A 24,917-nucleotide genomic window follows, 5' to 3' on the forward strand; every position below is an offset into this window, starting at 1 on the left:
TATTGATGACATCTCTGAAAACAGAGAGCATATTTAACTGACCACTGTAAAGCTGGCCATCAATGGATCGAAAATTCACCTGGGACTCCTGAATTTTGATCCATGTGTGGCCATCCCTGTTCAAAGGAAATTAATCATTAGAGCGAAAAACTAATGCTGGAAAACTTTTCCTCCATCAGTGGCTGCATCTGCTAAACAGCCTATACTGACAGTGGAGGAGTCCCGCTGTCAGAGTACAATGTCTCAGCAAGGGGGTTACCTCCATCCACCTCACTTGTGTGGATGGGGAAATCCGTTCATCTTTTTTTAATTAGCCTGCTGGCTGATTAAATCGCCAGCTTTAGAAATGCAGTCCAGTCTGGACATTATTCATAAGGATGATACTAGGAATGCAATGCATTATCGTAATGTATAGGAAAGATGGTCAACAATTGGCTATAATGACTGATAATGCAAATTCCCAGACAGTACACAAAGTCAAATAATATCACAAACTTTATATTCTATGGGGTTTCCTGGTCAGCCTACAAAGTGGAAATGACTGAAGTGTGATACAATTTCACATTACTGGGTGGGAAGCATTGTCCCAGTATGCACTGGGCTGAGATTCTGCTGATTACAGTCCACTAGCAGGAAATCTGTCATTAACTTGCCTTGGCTTTAGTCCCATAACTACAACCAGAAACAGTTACTTCCATGTAGACTGCCCATGGAATATTTATTGGTCTAGAAAGATTATACAAACTACAAAACGGATACTTGAGGCCATTTCTCCCATAAACCGGACATCAACCTCACAATGATATATAATTATTATTTCACTATAATCACTTAAGGACAAGAAGGTTTTACCCCTTAATGGCCAGGCCATTTTTTGTGATTCAGCACTGCGGTACTTTAACTGACAGTTAAGCGGTCGTGCAACACTGTACCCACATAAAATTGATGTCCTTTTTTCCCCACAAATAGAGTTTTATTTTGGTGGTATTTGATCAGCAGGCTAGTGGCTGTTTTTTAAAAGTCAGCAGCTACAGTTTTCATAGCTGCTGACTTTTATTTTTTTACTGGAGACTGGAGCTCCTCTTTACCTGGGAATGCAGCATTTCCATTCACTAGAGACAAGCAACATAACTGGGAAAGCCATCTATCCATTCACTAGAGACCAGAGACATAACTGGGAATGCAGTCTATCCATTCACTAGAGACCAGCGACATAACTGGGAATGCAGTCTATCCATTCACTAGAGACCAGCGACATAATTTGGAATGTATCCCATACATTCACTTGAGACAAGCATTATAACCGGGAAAGCAGTCTATCCATTCACGAGAGACCAGCGACATAACTGGGAATGCAGTCTATCCATTCACTAGAGACCAGCGACATAACTGGGAATGTAGCCCATACATTCACTAGAGACAAGCAATATAACCGGGAAAGCAGTCTATCCATTCACTAGAGACCAGAGACATAACTGGGAATGCAGTCTATCCATTCCTTAGAGATCAGCGACGTAACTGGGAAATGTAGCCCATACATTCACTAGAGACAAGCAATATAACCGGGAAAGCAGTCTATCCATTCACTAGAGACCAGCAACATAATTGGGAATGTATCCCATACATTCACTTGAGACAAGCAATATAACCGGGAAAGCAGTCTATCCATTCACTAGAGACCAGCAACATAACTGGGAATGTAGCCCATACATTCACTAGAGACCAGCAACATAATTGGGAATGTATCCCATACATTCACTTGAGACAAGCAATATAACCGGGAAAGCAGTCTATCCATTCACTAGAGACCAGCAACATAATTGGGAATGTATCCCATGCATTCACTTGAGACAAGCAATATAACCGGGAAAGCAGTCTATCCATTCACTAGAGACCAGCAACATAATTGGGAATGTAGCCCATACATTCACTAGAGACAAGCAATATAACCGGGAAAGCAGTCTATCCATTCACTAGAGACCAGCGACATAACTGGGAATGCAGCATATACATTCACTAGAGACCAGCAACATAACTGGGAAAGCAGTCTATCCATTCACTAGAAACCAGCGACATAACTGGGAAAGCAGTCTATCCATTCACTAGAGACCAGTGGCAAAACTGAGAATGCAGTCTATCCATTCACCAGTTACCAGTGACATAACTGGGAATGCTATCCATTGACTAGAGGCCAGCAACAAAATTGGGAATGCAGCCTATCCATTTACTAGAGACAAGTGGCATAACTGGGAATGCAGCCTCTGCAGACGGACACAGCGCTGGATCGAGATAAGATTCAGGTAAGTGTAAAGGGAGGTGAGGGGGCGATACACACACTGGTGCATTTTTAATCTTAATGCAGGGAAAGCATTAAAGCAGTAATAAACCCCGAAGCAAACATTATACTACCAATTCTTAGATGTGATGGCTGCATTCCTCTTTTAGGCTTAATTTCTTTTGTTTTCATCTGGTGATCCAGCCAGTAAGTCTGTTGTTCTTCACAAGTTCAAGCTCTCCAGCACAATGTATCAGTTTACATGGATATGAAAAACCACTTAACATTGGCAGGGGTTCTTACAATGATCAGCTTAATTATTTGTGTAAAACCTTTATTCCAAAAGGTTATGCTGTAACTAATTATAAAGTGAAAGTTGGTAATTGGCTTCAATTTGTTTGTGTATTTAAATCTGCTAATACGTTTACCACTACCTCCCACTACCTCCCCCCCTCCCCAGACTGACAATGCTGTTGCCTGCCCTGTCTCCTGTGCTCATTCAACCAGAGTTGTGTTTCACAAGAAGTGTGTTTACTGGTCAGATCACCAGGTAAAAACAGAGTGAAAAACACCAAAGAAAAGAAAACGAATGCAGCCACCACATCTAATGATTGGTAAGCTGCAATATTACACATTTTTGGTTTTGTGTTAAATACTGCTTTAAAGTATAACTAAAGGCAAAACTTTTTTTTTAGTTTCGGAAAGAGTGGAGCAGGATTAGAACACCTGCCAGTTTTTGATGCTGTCTGTGGTCCCGTTAGGGAGATTCTCCCTCTCTATTTGTCCTGTTTACCATTATCATTAAAAGTAAAAGTAAAAGTAAAAGAAAATGCCAAATTTTGGGTTATCCCCAGGAAAGTAATAGAGGGGAAATCTTCCAAAAGGGACACTAGTTCTGGTGACCTGGGGGTCCTCAAGAAATTTCCTTAATTTGCAGGGATTTCCTCTCTTCCTGTTTGGCCATGGGACAGGAAGTACAGGAAAATCTCTACAATGGGACACAGATGGCGGAAAAAAAACTGACTGGGGTATAACCCTCCCTTCTTTTATCCAAAATAAAAAAAAAAAAAAAAAGTTTGCCCAACGTTCTACTTTAACCATTTTACCGCTGCTCACTAGAGCTCTACTGCGGCAAAGTGGGTCGATAACGTCTGGCGACGTAGACCTACGTCGCCAGACATTCCCTTCTCTCGGCAGCGCGCATGCGCCGCCGGAGGCTCGCTCCTGCTGTATTCAGTCACAGTGGGAGTCGGGCCAGGGGAGGAGCGTCAGTAATCACCGCCGCTCTTCCCCGATCGTCGGGGAATCGAGTGTGGAGATCCGCCCGCTTGTGTAAACAGAGCAGGCGGATCTCCTAAGTGACAGACAGTGACAGATTGCAGGGTTCAGCATAGCTGAACCTGCGATCTGTCCCTGTGTCACTCAGTCACCTCCCCCCACACATGTCAGTAAGCACCAGGCATACATTAACCCCTCCCTCTCCAATAAAATTAACCCCTTCCTTGCCAGTGTCATTTTTACAGTAACAGTGCATATTTATAGCACTGATTACTGTAGTAATGTCACTGGTACCCCCAAAAGTGTCAAAAATGTTAGTCAAGGGTCCGATCTGTCCGCCACAATGTCGCAGTCCCGCAAAAAAATAGCAGATCGCCGCCATTACTCGTTAAAAAAAAAAAAACACCAAAAACGACAGAAATCTTTCCCTTAGTTAGTAAACGCAATAACTTTTGCGCAAACCATTCAAAATACGCTTATTGTGATTTTTTTTTACCAAACATAGGTAGCAGAAAACAAATTGGCCAAAAAATTTTAAAAAATTTGATTTTTACATTTTTTTTGGGGGAATTTCATATAAAAAAATGTGAAAAATATTGTTATTTTTGCAAAATTGTCGCTCTTTTTTTGTTTATAGCGCATGATCAAAAAAATCGCACAGGTGATCAAATACCACCAAAAGAAAGCTCTGTTTGTGGGGAAAAAAGACGTTGTTTGGGTACAGCGTCACACGACCGCGCAATTGTCTGTTAAAGTCAGGAAGGGGGTAAAATCTTCCGGGGCTTAAGTCGTTAAGGTAAAAAAAAAAATGTCCTGGCTTTAGAACCACTGGAAGTGTATAGATTATTTTTTGGAGAATAATGACATTGTTTTTTTTATATATATTAGGGTTGACTGGATGCACAGGGCAGCGTATTGGGCATTCATAGTCATTTATTACCAGAAGACAATAGAACAATACAATAATACAGTGGAATTTTGCTGTCACAGCTTCACTGTAATCCTAAAAAGCTGCTTAGAAGCAAATGGAAGCTGCAGAGAGAAAAGTAGACCTTCCACCTTCTTTATTCCTTTTTTTGCCTAGTCTTTCATAAAATACTCCTATTGTGCCCCTCCTTTGATGTCCTTCTACAGGGGTTATGAACCTCTAGTCTGGGCTGTACAATATCCATTAGCTCTGAATCTTCTACAATAATCCCCTCTCGTGATGTTCTCACTCAGAAGGCACAGATGTCAATCCTTAGTAGATCAACAGAATTCCCTTCATGACTTTCCAGGCAAAGCTAACAAATGTACACTTAAAAAAAGGTGAAGCTGAGAGAAGCACGGCTCTGATTCTTTATATCTTGGCCAGAAAGAAATATTTGCTAAATTCTAGAAAGTTTACTTCTCCTGAGTCAGTGTCTTTCCTCAGAATATAAATACTGAAGATTTTAAAACTGTTAAAGTAGAAATTCAGTTGGATTCAAAGAGCCATACATGCTACCTATTCCTCAAATTCCAGAGGGGTAGTTATCCTATTGCACAAATTCATACCTTGTAATATAGAAGTGGGCCTTACGGATCCTGGGGTTTTTCATTCTGATTGTATAGCACTAGTTAACGTGTATATCTTCTCTCCGTTTTCCAGTGCTATTTTGTATGAGTTAGTCAAATTGGCACAATATTCTCCTGAAAGTGCTATTTCCAGGGGATTTCAGCAATATCCTGGATTATACATTAGATATATCTAATCTGCAACACACACATAATCTTGAGTTGGTCCAGTGGGTCCTATCGACTTGACTGAAATCTGGTGCTGGAAGCATTCATTTTTTTTAAAGCTACTCTCACCTATCTTTAGTACATGCTTCCTCCTCCAGAATTGATTTAGCTTTTTTTTCCTCCTACTTTGTTACCAATAGTAAAGGATGTCTCATATCTCTCAGGGGGCTTGTTCGACCAATCTCCTCTCTAAGTTGTCCTCCATTTAGTGGACCATAGACCTCCTGGGTCTTGGCGTCTTTCACATGGGTGGGTAAGTGAGTTGTTGGTTGATGGGGTCATCCAACCCTATATGCAATTTACTGGCATCTAAATGAGGGCTCTTCCAGCCCACAGATGACCTGAGATGCCTTTAAGGCAACCACAAAAGAAGAGTACCTGGACATTAGGGCAACTAGGACTCAGCAAAATAATACCACGGTTTTGTTACAGAACAAGGAGAAAGCTTGTGTCCAGGCCTATGCTGATTCACCTTCTCCAAGAAGGGATCTATATTTGCATTATAAAGATTTTACACACCAATCTATGACCCATATGGTAGAGCAAATGTTTGAAAAAGAAGACAAAAATGATTGCCTGCCCACTGGCGCTTGACCCTTAACTGTTATTCCCTATATTTCCTCTCTTTCTGGTTCATTAGTAACCTCCTGCAAGGAGATCCTTAATTCTTTTACACTGCCTTGTATTCTCCTATACCATCCTATTTAAAGGGGATCTGGTAGCGTTGCTAGAGCCACTCCACCTCTCCCTACTGCCTGTGGTGACCCATGACCTGTTAGATGCCCCTTTTTAAGTAGAGGAGATTGCTACAGCGATTAGCTCATTCCCGAATTGGAAAGCACCTGGTCCTGAGGAGCTTCCAATTGACTGGTATAGACACCATGTAGAAATACTCTCCCCATGTCTTCTGACACTATATCAGGATTGTTTTAGCCTGGGCTATCTCTCCACCCTCCTTTTACAAGGCCCACATTGTTCTCATAGCTAAGTCAGACAAAGGCCCTCTTCAATGTATATACCAAAGTATTAGCTAACAGGCTTATGCCGGTCCTGTATCACCTAATCTCTCCAGATTTAACAGGTTTTATGCCTGGTAAGGCCACTGATATTATTCTTAGGAGGGTTTACATCCATATACAACTGGGCTCAGAGATTTCAAATGGGGGAATCCTTGTGCTTTTAGACCTAAAAAAGACCTTTGATTCGGTTGATTGGCAGTACATGTAGGAGGCCTGGGTTTGGCTTTGGCCCAATTTTCCAAAAATGGATTTAGTTACTCTATAGAACTCCTGTAGCCATGGTTAAACTTAATGGAAATGTTTCTTAGGTAGCTAGGGTTACCCTTTAGGGATGTCCTATATCACCAAGTCTATTTGCCCAAGCAACAGAACAGCTGGCTGTGGTTTTGCGAGCATCCTCTGGGGTGAAGGGAATCCAGGTGGGCGCGTTGGAGGAAAAGACGGCTTTGTATGCCGAAGACAAGGTCCTTTTTTTTTCATGATTCTGACTCTACATTGTCTACGGTTTTGTCCATACTAGATACATTTGCCAAATTCTCTGGCCTCAAAGGTAATTGGGGTAAGTCTCAAATTTTACCACTGTGGATTCCCTCCCTGACTACAAGATCCCCAGATGCCTGCCCACTACAGTGGGTTGATAGGGTGAAAAACCTGGATTTAACCTTATCAAATTCTGTCTCGGATTCCACTTTCTTTGATCGGAACAATTATTTGCTAAAAATGAAAGTTCTCCTTGTCTTTTTATACATTTTTAGATACTCACCCATCTGGATTTCAGACTAGAGATAGACTGGTATCTGATTTTCTCTGGCGTGGGCTGCACCTCGTATCAGATTACAGGGGCTGCAACAACCTTGGATGGAAGGGGGCTAGCAGTATCCAACTTTTCTGGCTACTTTTTAGTGGGATAGTTTGGTCTTTGTACACAGGTGGCTAACACAGCCAGAGGATGATGCAGCTGTATTGCTGGAGGCAGCAGTTGTGGGATCCTATGAGGCATTCACTTGGTATTTCGTGGGTGCAGAGCACCTTACTCCCCCACAGTGTCTATGCGATCTGCTGTCAGGGCATGGGAAGTGACCGGGGGGGGGGGGGCTAAAATTAAAAATGACAGGGTGGGGTCCCCCTACATGCCACTTTGGAAAAATCCCCAGCTGCCCCATTTCTATTGTTAGAAATCCCCATCATCCCCATCATCTGGATAAAGTTTGGGATCTAGACAGTTGGATCAGTAGTGGAGAATGTGGCGCTCCTACCATTTGATGTATTAAAACTTCAATATTAGCTCCCTAATTCTCACTTAATTAGATAACTCCAGTTTAAACATGCCTTTTATACCCAGTTTGGCTCCTATAGTCTAAACGTGAAGGTTAGTAACCTGGAATCTTTACTCAGAGAAGGTGATCTAACTAAAGTCCTATCCACTATTTATAAACAGTTGTTTATAGATACACTTAAGGTTTTTTCATCTTGCCGCAGTGCATGGTTGACTGATTTGCCATAATTAGACGTTGATGACTGGGATGACCTTTGGGGAGCCCCTTTTTGAAATTTGTGTTAGCACGAGATCACCTCATACAAAACACATTTCTCCATAGAATTTATTTTACCCCTGCTAAATTGGTGAGAATTTTTCTCACACAATCATCAAACTGTTGGGGATGTGGATTTTATGCATATATTCTGACATTGACTGGCCATTCAACAATTCTGGTTAGAGGTTGTACAATGTTTAAGGTTGTTCACGACTATCAGTATTAGTCCTTCAGTTGAAACCTGTTTATTGGTCCCGATTGACCTGTTAGCCCCTACAAAGGTGAACCGCAGGCTACTTACTTTTTTACTATGCACACAAAATTATTATTCTTTCATGGAAAAATCCTGTAGTCCATGCCTGTACTGGCCTGGAAGCCATTGATAAATAAAGCGTTACCTTTGTAAAAGGCTAAATATGCCAAAAGAGGAGTACCAGCTAAATTTGAGAAGGTGTGGGGAGGCTGGATAAATGATAAACCCCCTATATCTGATTGAAAATCTGTATACTGTTTTGATCACTCAGAGGGGGCATATACTGGCTTCTAAGGAACCACGTGGCCATATTGTGCTCCGTCCTTGAATATGATCGTCTATTGGAGTTACAGCAGTCTATAACATATTGTGTTGTTTTCTTGAACCGGTATGTCCCTGTATTTATAGGTACTGCGCTGACTTTGGGCTTGATTGACCAACACCAGCAGACGACATGGCTCCCCAAATCATCACCAACTTTGGAAACTTCACACTGGACCTAATGCAACTTGGATTCTGTGCCTCTCCACTCTTCCTTCAGACTCTGGGACCTTGATTTCCAAATGAAATGCAAGGTTTTCCACAGTGCGTGATGATTTGGGGAGCCATGCCATCTGCTAGTGTTGGTCCACTGTGTTTTGTCAAGTCCAAAGTCAGCGCAGCCCTCTACCAGGAAATTCTAGAGTACTTGCTTCTCTCTGCTTACCAGCAGTGTTAATTTTGGCAGCAAATTTCAATTTAGTTTTAGTCTTAGTCTTAGGACTAAAATGGCATTTTAGTTTTAGTCCTATTTTAGTCTTCTGCAAGCGTTTTAGTCGTATTTAGTCGACTAAAACTCCAGTATATTTTAGTCGACTAAAACGCCCTACATTTTAGTCGACTAAAACTCATTTTAGTCATCTATAATCAAATGGGTGTAGTTCAATTGTAATTTGTAATGCATTATTTAAGCATTTCTCTACAATTTCCAAACTCATTATATAATACTGCTGGTCCTGGAGTGAAAAATCTAATATGTTATTATTTATGCTTTGAGCATGCACCAGTGTTAATTTTTGGCAGCAAATTTCGATTTCGTTTTAGTTATAGTCTTTTGACTAAAATGCCATTTTAGTTTTAGTCGTATTTTAGTCTTAAGACTAAAATGCCATTTTAGTTTTAGTCGTATTTTAGTCATCTGAATTGTGTTAGTCGACTAAAACGTTTTAGTCGGTTTTAGTCGACGAAATTAACACTGCTTACCAGCTTTATTTATTTATTCTAATTTTATGAGATGCACCTGTATATACAGGGCTTTTTTTTAGCGGGAACGCGGGGGAACGCAGTTCCGGCACCTCTAGGACTGACTGTATGTAATGGCAAAGGGTGCTGGGGTATGCTGCTGGGTCTATTGATACTCTGCTGGGGGATCTATTCTAACTGGAGGGGATATATTTTTGCAGGGGGGTCTGTTGTTACTGAGGTCTATTGTTGCTGGTTGGGAATCTATTGGGGGTGGGTCTTATGTTGCAGGGGGGGTCAGTTGTTGCTGGGAGAGATCCACTGTAGAGGGAGGGGCCTATTGATGCTGGCTATAGGGAGATCTGTTGTTGTTGCTGCTGGAGTCTATTGTTGCTGAGGTGGAAATTTTGTTGCGGGTGGTCCATTGTTGTTAGAGGGATCTATTGTTGCTGACTGCAGGGGATTTATTTCACTGCTTTTCTTGTTATCATTCCCAAATTCTATACAAGTTACTTAACACCACAAAATGATACTTTGATCTGCATTGCCTTAAAGGGCAGTATTGGGGGGTGGTTAAAAAAAGCCCTGTGTATATATATATATATATATGTATATATGTTTTTTTTTTTGAAAGTGTAAGGAAGGTTTAAACATGTAATTTTATTTTTGTTAATTTTTTTAAGGTTTTCATTTGCTTATTGTCACATCAGATGCAACATGACATGTTCTGGTTGAATCTCATCAGTGGGAACACAGACAGCAATGGGAACTTGACAGGGGTTCTAATCCTTCACTACTCTATCCAAAACAACTGACCAGCTGACCAGCTTTATGGAGATGCTGATTTCATTTTCCAGCAGGACTTGACACCTGCCCACACTGCCAAAAGTACCAATACCTGGTTTAATGATCATGGAATCATGTTGCTTAATTGGACCGCAGATTCGCCTGACCTAAACCCCATAGAGAATCTGTGGGGTATTGTCAAGAGGAAGATGAGAGACACCAGACCCAACAATGCAGATGAGCTGAAAGCTGCTTCTAAAGAAACCTGGGCTCCATAACACCTCAGCATTGCCACAGGCTGATCGCCTCCATGCCACGCAGCATTGATGCAGTAATTCATGCAAAAGGAGCTCCGACCAAGTATTGAGTGCATTATATACTGTACATGGACATACGTTTCAGTAAGCCAATATTTCTGTATTAAAAATCTTTTTTTTTTATTGGTCTTATGTAATATTCAAATTTTCTGAAATACTGAATTTTGGGTTGTCACTAGCTGTAAGCCATTAATCATCAAAATTAAAAGAAAGAAATGTTTGAAATATACCACTCTGTGTGTAACGCATCAATATAAAATATTTGAGTTTCACCTTTTGAATTGAATTACTGAAATAAATGAACTTTTTGATGTTATTCTAATTTTATGAGATATGAGATGCACATGTAATTAGGAGCTGCATTGCTTACTCGTGCTGATGCATTGTAGTGCTGAACATTGTTGACTGTTTCTCTGTTTTGTACTTGTATAAAACAATAAAAAGAAGTTACAGCAAAAAAAAAGTAGAAGTTCAGTTAGCACCGAACTAACTCTAAACCTACTGGCAACCACATTCTAAACCTAATCTATCTAACCCTGTAATAAAACAATCACCATACTTACCTGTTCTGAAGCTGCTCCGGTCTGGTTCCACGCTGAGCTGTCAGTGGAGGCTTCTCAGTGTGCAGGAGAGACAGCCAACAATGGAAGCCCCATAGTAACTCTATGAATGACGCCACTTCCCAGGCATTTCCCAGCAGTTGTCGGTTTTCTCCTGCACACAGCATCCGCCGCTGGAGACCGGATCGGATCAGCTTCAAAAAAAGTATGTCTGACAAATTCTTCTTCTCTGGGCTAGATAGATTAGCTTTAGAATGTGGCCACTAGTAGGTTTAGAGACAGTTAGGTTTTGGGTGAACTTCTACTTTAAAGTATAACTAAAGGACAAACCTTTTTATTAGTTTTGGATAGAGTGGAGAGGGATGAGTACACCCAGGGCCGGCACCAACTGTCAGGCGACCTAGGCAGCCGCCTAGGGCGCAACTTAGCAGGGAGCGCAGGTGGAGCTTGACCCTGCGCTGAGGTAAGTCCAGTGGCGCCCCATCCATTGGGGGCGCAGGGAAGCCGCCCCCCTATCCATGCATCCGCCCCCCTAATCTACATGCAGGGCGCCGGATGCATGGATTCCAATGAGGGTTTTTTTTTAAGCACGTGATTAGAGCCAGATGCTCTAATAGGCTTCAAAAAAGGGTGGGCTTGGGGAGCAGAGCACTGCGCCCTGAGCCCACCCAGTTGTGTGACAATAGCGAATGAATATTTGCTATCGCCACACTGATTCTCCTCCCGCCCAAACAGGAAGTGGGTCATGAGACCTGTTTCCCAATTGGCCAAAGGAGAAGGCATCCTATTGGCGGAGGAGGAGGAGGGAGTAGACGGCCGCTGAGAGGGGACATGGAGGAGACTGAGGGGGAAACCGTCGCCGCCTGTCAGTCTGGAGGAACAAGGTAAGTGAACTGGCCCCTGAGGGGGGGGGGATATGGTATGGACTGGACTGTGGAGTGAGGGGGGTTCGTGGCCAGGTCCGTCTGCTGCCCCCCCCGACCGATGGAGCACCAGCTGCCACTGGTTTTAACTCCTTCAGCAACTTGGGATGGGGGGTGGTAGAGCATATGGGGGGGCGGCAATTTTTATTTTGCATAGGGCGGCAAAAATCCTTGCACCGATCCTGAGTACACCTGTCAGGTTTTTATTCCTGTCTGTGCCCCCCTTTGCGAGATTCACTCTTTCTATTTTCTGTGTACTGTAATGACCAAAAGTGTAAGAAAATCCCAAATTTTGTGTTGTCACCAGAACAGGGATAGAGAAGAAATCTTTCACTGGGGGCACTAGTTCTGGTGACACCCATGGAAGGATTTCCTCTAACGTCCTGTTTTTGCTCTGAGACAGGAAGTAAAGGGAAATCTCCCCAATGGGCCACAGATGGCAAAAAAAAAACCCGACAGAGGTTATAACCCTCCTTTACTCTATCCAAACTGAAAAAGAAAAAAAAAAAAAAGCTTTGCCTTTAGTTTTACTGATAGCAGTATTAAATCCAAAAGCAAACATTTTGCAGCTGACCAATTCTTAGATGTGATGGCTGCATTCATTTTCATTTTAGGCTTTCTTTCCTGTATTTTTACCTGGTGATATGGCCAGTAAGTCTGTTGTTTTTCAACAGAAGAAGCTCTACTGCAAATGTAGCAGTTGGAGGGTTGGGACAAACTTTTTTCCATTGACAGGCGTGCTTACAATGATTAGCTTTTGTTTATTCATTAAAAAACCTCAATGAATTGCTGTAATTGATTATGTAACTGCAGTGTTAGCTGGAGTTTGGTTTCAATTTGTTAATGTATCTAAACCTGCTAGTACATCTAACACTCCCCCCCCCCTTTTTGTTTTCCTCTCCTTTTCTCAGCTGCTTAGCTGCTATTATGTTGATTGTAGTATAATATTATGGTTTGTTGCTTACATTACATAAGTCATGTTGTACATTGATGTATTTCTGTTACTCTCTTAGATAAAAATCGGTAGCATTCATAAGGCGTGGATCCGGTAGAAGCAATTATACTGTGAAACGCGTTGATCCACTACGTCATTTTGGAAGCTTAACCTATGAACCAAATTATCATGATCACATAAAGCAGCTATATATTTTTTTTACTTTTATGATGTTTTACTTATGTAATAAAGATGTTTTAATGAAAAATGTCAGTGTATGTCCTCCTTTTGGCACATTTCAAGTCCCGCTTATGACTCCCCTCTCCTCCAGGATATGGAAACAGAGACTAGTGTGCTGTAACGTCTAACACTCCACTCTCTCCTAGACTGATAATGCTGCAATCCAAAGGTGCCTCTTGTGCTCCTTCCTCCAGAGTAGGGGCACTCTAATACAGGAGGTGTGTTACTGGCCAGATCACCAGGTGAAAACAAAGAGAAAAAAGTCTAAAAACGTAAGCTAATGCAGCCATCACATCTAATGATTGGCATGCCGCAATATATTACATTTTTGGTTTTGGGTTTAATAGTGCTTTAAGAACACTGGTAATTACAACAGAGATTTCTTTTTTAAAACCACTGAGAAGCAAGCTTTCATATAAAGCGAGACCCAGTGGTAAAAACTTTTACAGAACCTGGCACTAGACCATTTATTTCAACCAAAATCTTCCCTCATATGATTATAGGGTCATTTACTATATTTTATACCTGGTATTTATCTGTATAAGATCTGTGTAGACATCCAAAAGCCCTGCGACTGCTGCTGGGTTCTGTCATCTTGGATGTGATGTCTGCGGCCCCAGCAGAGTCAGAGCTGTCACTCAAGTGTCACTTTCTCATTTTATAATTCCCCTTTGCTCCTCCCCTGGCAGCTGCATAAAAGGGAGGTAAGGGGAGGGGTGGAGGGGCTGGGCCAGCACAGGCAGTAATTAGACTCTTACAGAAGAGAAGAGGGCTACGTAAGACGGGTGAAGAGGTAGGGGGCTCGTACAACGTGTGAGGAGGTAGGGGGCTCGTATGACATGTGAGGAGGTAGGAAGCTGTACTAGGGAGATTACTCTCTTGAAGGATTCATATTTTCTAGCAAGTTTAATGGCACAATCCAAAGTGAATAAAAAAAAAGCAATTTATGAAAGTGAAAAAACACACAGGTATTTGAGGTTGATTGTTTTGTGATTTTACCTGCAGGTTTTTTTCAGTTGGTGACAAAATCTCTTTATAGGGTCTTAAAGTGACTCTGTAACTGTGTTATACAAATTAATAAATCGGTGCCAATCTTAACTCTGTTGAAGACATTGCGCAACCTGAAGAATCTTCTGCATCTGAACTTTCTAGAAGTGTTGACTGCATGGTCCTCCTCTTGTATGGTCGGCTGCCAACCCCCACATCACTAGAGGACATAGTAGAGGCAGAGGGGCCAACCAAAGAAACCACAGCAAGCAGCTGGAGACCAGACATCTGACACTCCTGGAAGTGTCAGATACAGAAGATTCATTAGGTGGTATGTATGTATCAACTGCATAAAGACTGGCGAAATGGGCAGTGGGGAGGATGAGTGTACAGAAAAAAAAAAACAGCAAGGTCACCATTTTTCTCACCGTGTCCTTTGTTTTATTTCCAACTGTACCATAGTGCTTTGGCTCCTTGGAGGCAACCCCATGTAGCACCCCCTAACATGGCTAGAGTGCTAAGGACGGGATTGTTGTTTAGTGTAGGTAAATTGTCAGGCTCGGCGCGCAGCCAAGCCTGTGTGTTTTTCTGGGCCAGGGTTTGAGTGAGTCAGGTAGGCTGGATGACTCAGCAGCAGCATCTCTGGTGACTCCTCCTTGCTTTCTGGAAACTTGTAGAAGATTCCAGAAGCAGTTGGGAGGGGTTTAGGAGGAGCTAGCTAGAGTGTTCTGTGGCCCCTGACCGATCCCCAAGAGATGGGTTGGCAGGGGGCAGGCCCCCTCAAATACTCAGGGTCAGCCCAGCTGAGGCAGTGTGAGTTCGGGTGGAAGATGGAGATGGAGTATTAGGCTGTCGGAGGCCTTTAAAGAGTAGCCCCTAGTCTGGGGGTTTACCTCTGGCTTGGCTCAGTTGGGTCAGGTGCAGAAGGGACCTCTCTTCATGACACACAGGGGGATCCTGACCAGGAGCCATGGAAGCAAGGAGAGGACAGCAGGAGAACACTGCCAGGCAAATCTCCAGGGAGGAAGACAGCCAAGAGGGCTGGTGAGTGTTACAATAAGAACACTGAGAGGCATGCCTGAAGGGACTGAGTGAAAGCAGTCTGGGATGGATGCAGAGTCAGTCTGGGAGGACTGTAGAGAAGTAGCAAGGAGGGCTAGTGAAAGAGGCAGCTGCAGCCAGGCGGGCTGGCAGTGCCTGAAGAGGTGGTACTGGAAGCAGTAGCAACAGAAAAGGACAGCTAGCACCAAAGACCTCTATTTTTGCTGCACCACTAAAGGGGGCCTGTAAAGGGCATTCACAAGGATCTAACTGAGATTGTGTTGGATCAAACAGTCAGTGCTAGCTAGTCCTGGGAGTTGTAGTTCTACAAGCAAGTCTGAGCTGAAGGTAGCAGAGGAAAAGTGTGTATATACTGGATGTATATAGTTTGCATCTCTTAAGAGTTTCTTACTGATCAAGTGGGCATCTCATAAGAACCCTTACCCCCATCTAAGTTTAATACCCCTAAGTAAAAAACAAAACAAAACAAAGCTGCAAGGACTGTTTCTTGTCTAGAGAGTGAATGGAAAATTCATGTGCCTTGCTATACAGGGTGGGAGATAACCATATTTACCAGTGGCTCTTACAGGGGTAGCGCTACACCCATATCAGTGAATTGGGCTATATAGAAGAACTACCAATAGCTCCTAAAAAAATCATGGTTTTCACCACCCCTCATATTATTTCCCTAACTAAGCAGGCCATAGATGATGCAATTTTCAAAAGAAAATCGCTTGATTGCCCAATCAACGCAGTCATGTTGATGGAAGAATTTCTCTCCTCTGAGCTATTGTGTTCACCCAGCAGAGGGGCGTGGAGAGTCGTCCCTGCCAGGAGAATACAATAATTATTGCTAGCGGCTATAGCTACTGGCAATGATTGCATGCTTAAAATCTGACATGCTGGTTGTACCCAAGTTGATCGATGGATCAATTTTGGTAAAATCAGCATGCCCATAATTGGTTTGAATCAGTCCTTGCTGAACCGGCCCAGACTTGAGCCATCTATGGCTGGCTTAAGCCATAAAGATAGAAGATAGCACTTGGGAATATTTGTCAATGATAATAAATAAAACCTCAAAAGTCAGATCAGACTAATGTATTTTCTTTTCAAATGTATTTAATTGTAATATCTTAAATTTGATTAAACTAAAATTAGAAATATAAGGTAACAGGCTAACTTTAAAACTTCACTTTAAATGAAAAAAACATCCATAGAATGAAGTCAGCTATTTGAGATTTTGGCTACAGTCTCAAAAATGAACTACTGTAAAACTAGTAAGCCAGTTCAAAGTGGTAGTGGCATGCTTCACACTATGATCGGCAGCCAGATGACAGATGTGAGTCTCATTAGGATCAGGAGAAATGGGAGTGCCACATGGAGTTTATATCAACATCTCGGCCAAAACTGGAAATACTGGCAACACTCGGATATTACATCCAAAATTTCACTGCAAAGAATTTCCGCATTTAAAAAGAATTCTACAAGCAACGTGGAAAGTCAAAATTGTCTGTATTTAAAAAGTCTCAAATTTTATGTGATTAAAGCTGCAAAGTGTATTCATGCTGAAGGTACTGAAGATAAAATATGGCTTACCTGTACGTATAAGTCACCTTAAAAGGATAATTGCAACTTTAGTTTAAAAATCAACGTTATAAGAGTCCTTTCAATAATGTCAGCAGGGGACAGGTTTCTCTACTCTCGAAAGCCAACAAGCTGTATGGGCCCCATCATTACCATCAACTGACATAATGCACAGTAGCTCACCATACATGTGTTGTTGGAATGCAGTCCCATTTATGCTGAATGGCACCCAATGCACCTTCTCAACATACTTGCACTGGAGCGTAGCACAGAACATGGCGCTATCCTATCTTCCTATCTATGGGCTATCCTAAGGCAACTCGGGTTAATGCAAAGCCAACATGTTAACGTGCTAGCTGCTGTAAATGAGCCCAAGACTTTGCACACGTTTTGCTGCAACTGGAATGTACAGTATTTAGCTGATCTAAACTGATGGTTCAGTTGAGCTTTAAACTCCTCGCTAACTTTCATCAGCTCAAGAATGCCCTTAACCTGTGATTTACTCATTCATAATAACGCACGTTCTTTCACCACTTTAGGATGTATATCACAGGTTCCCATCATAAATATACTTATACAACACTTACAGGTCTTTCATGTTCTTTGGAGCGTGATTTACCCTCCCATCTATCATGTTCTTTTGTTACACTGTACATCACCACTCCACTCCTGCTAAACCTCCAGCTTGGAACCCTCTAAAATGTTGTTCGAAAGAAAATACCCTAAATTAGAAATCCACTGCACTCATTATTCTTTTATTTCAGTAAGAATAAATATCTGAAAAGTGGAGCCTTTATAAATCAAAACAACATTATTGTCATAAAACAGTTGTTTTTTTTTCTGTATTTGTTCTTCCTATAGATGTTTTCCCTAAGATTGTGCCTTATTTGTCTATATGACTAGTGATGGAACTTAATGTCTCTGTGGCCCTTGTGGGTAGGTGCAGCATGATGCAGCGGGCAGGGAGCACATGGAGTCCAAGTGCAGTTTCAGGTATATATTGTAACTAGGGATGCACCGATCCGACTTTTTTGGAGCCGATACCGATATCTGGCATTGGGAAATCGCCAATACCGATACGGAACCGATCCGGAGCTACACACAAAGCAAGCGGCTGCAGTACAGAGCAAAGCCGCTGCTTCATGTGTGTGGCTCCTCCATTCACAGTCGGAGTGCATCTGATATCACTCCGCCTGTGAGCCGGACCTATACAGGAAGTAGCGGCTCCCATCCCATACTATTACTGCACCTAGTAAGGGATGGCTGAGCCGTTACTCAGCAAAAACCGGATCGGCCCGTGGGACGGCTAAATTTTACCGATCTCCGATTCAGCTATTTTGTCCGGATCGGGGCCGATTTCTGATCCGAATATCGGATCGGTGCATCCCTAATTGTAACAACAGTTGAACACTTCACAACAGGCCCAGTTGGGAGGCAACCCAACGGGAACATTTGCAACAGTGCAACAGTGATGGGACAGTAAACTGGAGATCCACAGATGCTGACAGTGTCTACCATGAGGAACCAAATGTGGCCTGGCTAGTCCGTACCCAAAGGGAAATCTTTCCAGGAAGGATGGCGTAGTCCCTGCCCTTTCACCATTCCTCTGGAACCTGTCCTTGTCAGACCGGTGACCTGTCCCTATACTAGCCACTAGCCACCAGCAAAATGCGTGCAGAAAATAGTTATAGCAGGAATTTATTGGGCCTACTTCTACTTTAACAGTGCCTTCCTGATATAGCAATACCGCTGCAAAGCAAGTTAAAGTCAAATTTCCTTTTATCGTTGTAAGTGTTTAAACACCTGGATTACTGAATAATACGTGAAATGTTCAGAGGATCATACCTTCCTCCATGACTTGATTCTCACTTTCTGACGTTTCGATTTTTTTCGTTTTTCTCTTCTTTTCCAAATCTCTAACTGGAACCAAAAGAAAAACACACAATAAGAACCAAACAAATTCACATTGAGGAACATTTATAATATTTGTAGCAGTTGAAGTGTAGCAAGTGAGACTCGACAAATTCCTATTGAGCAGAAGCCATAGGAAACAGGAGAACAAGTCTACAATGGAAAGGCAGCACAATGGCCCAAAACTCAACTCCAGGAAATCTGACGATTCCACCTTGTAGTGGAGTTGTGCCCACACTGCAGGTGTTAACTGCTTGTTTAGTCTGGGGGAGGGTAAAAGTATTTTTACTCACCCAATCCTCTGATCCCCAGGCAGACGGTGCCCCCCCCCCCCCCCCATGCTCCAGCAGGAGCCCTACATCCAACCTAATGACATCAGGACTTCAGACCGCTGGAGTGGGGGGGGGGGGGCAAAGATGCTGCAAGGACCAGTCTAGCAGCACAGAGGAGCAAAGGATCAGGTATGTAAATCTTCTTTTCTATGCCCCCTGATCTAAACAATCAGTTAACCTTTACAGTTTGGGCGATTTTTCAAGTTTCCTGTAGTAGGGCTTTAAAAGTTATTACTTATGCATTGCAAGACTGGCTCAACTCCAGTCCAGGATGCTAGCTGCATGGAATCTTGAGACTCAGCCAGGTTTTTATAGCAGTTGGGGAGAGTTCCCATCATTTCTATACCTGGCTAGAGCAATCTCTGGGACAGGACGTAAGGTGAAATATCCCCATTGGATACACAACTCTAAAAACTGGAGATGAGCTTAAAAACATTTAAATCAAGCAAAACAAATCGTTTTGTCTGGAATTTTTGATTCAAAGCTTACCTAACACTAAAAACAAAATTGTGATATTCTGCAGCTTACTAGTCCCTGGCTGTGGAGGCTGCATTCGTTTTCTTTTTCTAGATTATTTTTCCCTTTTCACCTGGCAATCCGGCCAGTAACACACTTCCTGTCCATGGGCGGATCCCTTATCCATTGTATCTATAGAGAGCCATGCTTATCACGCAGGCTGGACCTAAAACATGTTTACCTTTGCTGATCTCCATTACATGGTCGATTGCTGGGAATTAGTAGTTTACAGAAGAAAAATAAGCTTCTTTTTGCTTTTTTTCAGCTCACAAGAGTTGATAAGGACATTGCTCTTATGGCAAGACCAACAAGTATTTTCTGTACTTGCTAAAAATGTTCTAAGTCGAAAAAAAAAAAACAAAAAAAAACAAAAAAAAAATGCAGCCAACACATGTAGGGCTGGTAAGCTGCAATGTATTATTTTGTTTTTGGGTTCAGATAAGCATTTTGGGAATAATTCCATGGTGTAGTGCATAATTTGCATTGGCGGATATTGAATGCCTATTTCCCAGCTGAATACATTTTATTAAAGATACACTGCAGTACAAATATGACCACTACCTACCAGTCAGTACTGGAGTTTCTAAAAAAAAGTTAGTAAAGGACAGGGGGGTCCTCAAACTACCGCCCTCGGGCCATATCCAGCTTGCTATAAAACTAATTTCGGCCCGCCATTAGAGTCATTGGCGTAACCTCAATGAGCACAAATTAAGGATTAAGATCAGCAGACCTTGGGTCTCCACTTCAACATCACGGCCAGAACTTTGTGGACACCTGACCATCACAACAATATAGGCTTGTAGGAAATCCCATTCCAAAATCATAGTCAATAATATGAAGCTGCCCCCAGCAACCTTTGCATCTATAACAGCCTCCACCCTCCAAAAGGCATTATACATGATTTTAGTGTGCCAATGGGAATTTGAGCTTGTTTGGCCAAAAATTATTTGTGAGGTCAATTAGTGTTGGGTGAGATTATGTGGCTTTCAATGGGTGTTCAAATTCATCCCTAAGGTGCTCAGTAGGGTTGAGGTCAGGGCTCTGTGCAGACCATGTGGGTTCCTCCATGCAAAACTCATCAAGTCATGTCTTTATGGAGTTGGATTTGTGCTCAGAGGAACACAAAGGTGGCCTTCCCCAAACTGTTGCCACAAGGCTGGAAGCATAAAATTGTATACAATGCCTTTCTGTGCTATAGCATTACCAGTACCCTTCACTGGAAGCACCTGGTGTCAATCATTTGGAGGAGTGTCCACATATGTATGTAGGTAAAATAGGTATGACTAACGGGGCTGCAGATAGGACTGTGTCATTGATGTTCTGTTCCTTCTCTTCTGACCAGCCAGTGCAGGTGCTCACACTGTTTCTAGTGGGTTTGAATTTGATTGGCTGCTTTAAGGTAGCACAGACTGTTCCTTTGTTAAACATTTTGGTCAATAGAGCCCATTTCACAATAAGGAGTAAATACAGTTTAGTCCCTAAAGACAGATGTTGATGTGTCAGCATATCAACTATCGGTGCCCGTCACAGATACGTACTTCTAAACTCTCCACGAACCGGCTTGCTGTCATCGTCGTCATTAAAGGCAATGATCTGTACACTGTAACTCCGGTCAGGATCAAGTCTTTGAATGATAGCTCTGGTAGCATTGTTTTTAAGGTTTAGTTGGTTGGTTTTCCCACCTGAACATGAGAAGACATTAAGTCAGACATCTTTCATTATAGAAGAATATTGCAAATACAGCAGAAAAATGCCCATTATACCATCACTCTTCACAAAGGCGGCTAAATTTGTTATTATGGTCACCAGCTGACCTTCATTACAACATTACCTTAATCAAATTTATTCTTTTCTGCTGTGCGGATTAGTTGGTGTACCTAAAGAAAAACTCCACCTTTAACCACTTGTCAAGGCAGAGGCTTATTCAGCGCTAAAATCCAAAAAATAGAGAGAAATAAGCAGCTGGACACCGGTATTGGTCAATACTAACAAATCCAAAAACAGGCAATAAAGGTAAAAAATGGTGCAGCGCTAAAATGTTAAAACCAATAAACAGTAACAATGTCCATAATGATCTGGGAATGTTCATAAATCCAAAGCCAGGCTTGAGGTAAAGCAAACATGCGTGATTCCACCACCACAGTTAATGCCAGCCTCTCACCTCCATGCACTGACCACAAGGGCCATTGCGCTTTATCATAGACTCTGGTGAACTTCTCCTGTCCCAGTCTTAAGATCATGTAAACCACAGCCCCTCAGCAGGTCAGCATAAAGATTCCACATGAAAGGATAACAAAGGACATCTAGTGCTCTCCGTTTAAAATTGGATACATTTATTCAAAATAAAAACTGGTTACTCACAAATATAGCACTATTCCCCGGGGGAGGAGCTGTGACGTCACCCGCGACGCTCTGAGAGGACCGCACGTTCGAGCACATCGATCAGATGTTTGACATGCTGTTCCCGATGCACTAGGAATAGTGCTATATTTCCATGATCTTAAGACTGGGACAGGAGAAGTTCACCAGAGTCTATGATAAAGCGCAATGGCCCTTGTGGTCAGTGCATGGAGGTGAGAGGCTGGCATTAACTGTGGTGGTGGAATCACGCATGTTTGGTGTTTTGTCTACTTCTATACACGGGTCACCTTTACCTCAAGCCTGGCTTTGGATTTATGAACATTCCCAGATCATTATGGACATTGTTACTGTTTATTGGTTTTAACATTTTAGCGCTGCACCATTTTTTACCTTTTTTAACCACTTGTCGTCTGCTCACTAGAGCTGTACTGCGGCAAAGTGGCTCTTGTAGGTCTGACGACGTAGTACTACGTCGGCAGACACTCCCCCTTCTAGGCGGCACGCGCGCGCCGCCGGAGGCTCGCTCCCGCTGTATTCAGTCACAGCGGGAGTCGGGCCAGGGGAGGAGCAGCGGCGATCGCCGCTGCTGTTCCCCGATCGTCAGGGAATCGAGTGTGGAGATCCGTCCGCTTGTGTAAACACAAGCGGGCGGATCTCCTAATTGACAGGCAGGGACAGATTGCAGGGTTCAGCATAGCTGAACCCTCGATCTGTCCTTGTGTCACTCAGTCACCTCCCCCCACACACGTCAGTAAGCACCAGGCATACATTAACCCCTCCCTCTCCAATAAAATTAACCCCTTCCCTGCCAGTGTCATTTTTACAGTAACAGTGCATATTTATAGCACTGATTACTGCAGTAATGTCACTGGTACCCCCAAAAGTGTCAAAAATGTCAGTCAGGGGTCCGATCTGTCCGCTGCAATGTCGCAGTCCCGCAAGAAAAAAAACGCAGATCGCCGCCATTACTCGTTATAAAAAAAAACACCAAAAATGACATAAATCTTTCCATTAGTTAGTAAACGCAATAACTTTTGCGCAAACCAATCAAAATACGCTTATTGTGATTTTTTTTTACCAAACATAGGTAGCAGAAAAAAAATTGGCCAAAAATTTTTAAAAATTTTGATTTTTACATTTTTTTGGGGGAATTTCATATAAAAAAATGGGGAAAATATTGTTATTTTTTCAATATTTATGCTCTTTTTTTGTTTATAGTGCAAAAAGTAAAAATCGCACAGGTGATCAAATACCACCAAAAGAAAGCTCTATTTGTGGGAAAAAAATGATGGCTATTTCTTTTGGGTACGGTGTTGCACGTCCGCGCAATTGTCAGTTAAAGTCACACAGTGCCAAATCGCAAAAAGTGGCCCAGACGTAAGACAGCAAAATCCTCCGGTGGTAAAGTGGTTAAATTAATTTTCAAAACTCCCCTGCACAAAGGTGGTCATTCACAAAAATGCCATGTGTCATTTCTCATATGCAACCCAAGGCCAAGGATTAATTCTGATTGATTGCGGGTCCATAAATAGCAGTACCAGCCAACAGTAAATAAAAGTGGACGTAGCATCAGATATATCATTTTATATTGCATAAGTAATGTGTAAGTGTCTAACTTCCAGATTTTAATTGCCTATCACTGAAATCACAGTACTCTCCCTGCAAACAAAAGAAAAGAACTCACTGCTCAAGGTGTGTAAAAGCCTGATGACACCCACCGGTGCACGCCCCGGCTCCCCTCCGTGGATATACGAATAAAAAAGAAATAATTGGCGGCACACCAGATGAAGTCAAAAATCCAGTTTTATTGACTGGACATCCGAATGTGACAATAGTGACAAGGTAGACGCGTTTCACACACTACACTGTATGCTTAATCATTACTAATGGTAATGATTAAGCACACAGTGTAGTGTGTGAAACGCGTCTACCTTGTCTTTTTTACTCTCCCTGCAATGCCTTCATTCCCTTTTCTCTCTAGAAGGGTGGTGCCATCATCCAAGGACACCATCTACCTGGACTAAGATGATGACTTTGAGATGACACAGCTTGTGAATGGCTAGAATTTTACAGTGTTGCAGCCTGGTTACTGGGTGAGTGCAGTTTGAAAGAAAGAAAGGAGACTGAGGAAATGCTTCCTCTTGCCTGCAGCAGACTAATTACATCATCCCAGCTAGGCAAACTCACTAGACTGGAGCTCAAAAACTGGCTAATAATGAAAAAAGGTGGAGCATATTTTTTAAATTGACACTGATGCCCTCTGTTGTCAGGAATTTATTAATGCAGGCTTGTAAATTTACCGAAACGTCCAATTTAATTTGGCCAGGTATCAGGCTGCTCTCAGGCATCTTATCTTATGCGCTGTCCAAAGTGCTGATCCATGTTTTTATAAGACTGGCCAATTGCTGTTTCAAGAAAATGAGAAACGGATTGCATTTTTCATCTGAAATATGGTACTAGACTGACACAACCGGCAGGATAACTGGCTGGGACTTTTGTAATGAGGACATATCTTTTTCTAAAAAAATTTAAAAAAGCCAAAAAAATGCTTTTAAAGTCCCATACTGCTCCTGTAACATGATAGGAGTGCTACCAACTGTGCCATTCCAATTTTCTATGGGGAAAAACCTAAAATTGATGTTAACATCTACTGCAAATATGGGTTTGCCAAAAGGTGAAGAATTTTTAAGAATTTATTTTTAGATCACAAAATAAGAATTTCAGATGAAGTTGGAAGTCATTAAAATTGTTCTTTTAAACAAATCATCTATGCTAATGAATAAGGTAATGATTCCGAACAAGACTACCTGGCTCTAGCCAGCTCACAGTAAATGCTTTAAAAAGGGCTAGACGTGTTTCTATATTCATGATATTAAAGGGGCTATTTATATTTAAAAGCAATAGGCTGTAAAAAGTTAAATTAGGGAGTATCTTATGGGGATCAAAAGGAATTTATTTTTCCCAGTTAGAGAAAATTAGATCACAATTGATAAATTGTTTTTTTGCCATCCTTGGGATCAACTATGGGTTTGGGGTTCTGAGAATGCAAGGTTTTTAATCTTATTTGTGTCTTTTGGTTG

The 24,917-nt window shown here is 42.1% G+C and overlaps 1 protein-coding gene across 1 annotated transcript in view; it reads right to left on the bottom strand.

Annotated features, from left to right (window-relative positions):
* The window catches only part of COL14A1 (collagen type XIV alpha 1 chain), a 278,477-nt gene that overhangs the window by 173,402 nt on the left and 80,158 nt on the right, over nucleotides 1–24,917 (bottom strand). Inside the window, exons 5-6 of the mRNA XM_082259358.1 lie at nucleotides 21,015–21,158; nucleotides 18,563–18,637 (exon numbers count right to left, since the gene is read on the bottom strand). Coding sequence (XP_082115484.1) covers nucleotides 18,563–18,637; nucleotides 21,015–21,158 — 219 coding nt within the window. The remainder of the gene's footprint in view (nucleotides 1–18,562; nucleotides 18,638–21,014; nucleotides 21,159–24,917) is intronic.

Source organism: Pelophylax lessonae, assembly GCF_965119305.1.
Source record: "Pelophylax lessonae genome assembly, chromosome: 5".
Taxonomy (NCBI): Eukaryota; Metazoa; Chordata; class Amphibia; order Anura; family Ranidae; genus Pelophylax; species Pelophylax lessonae.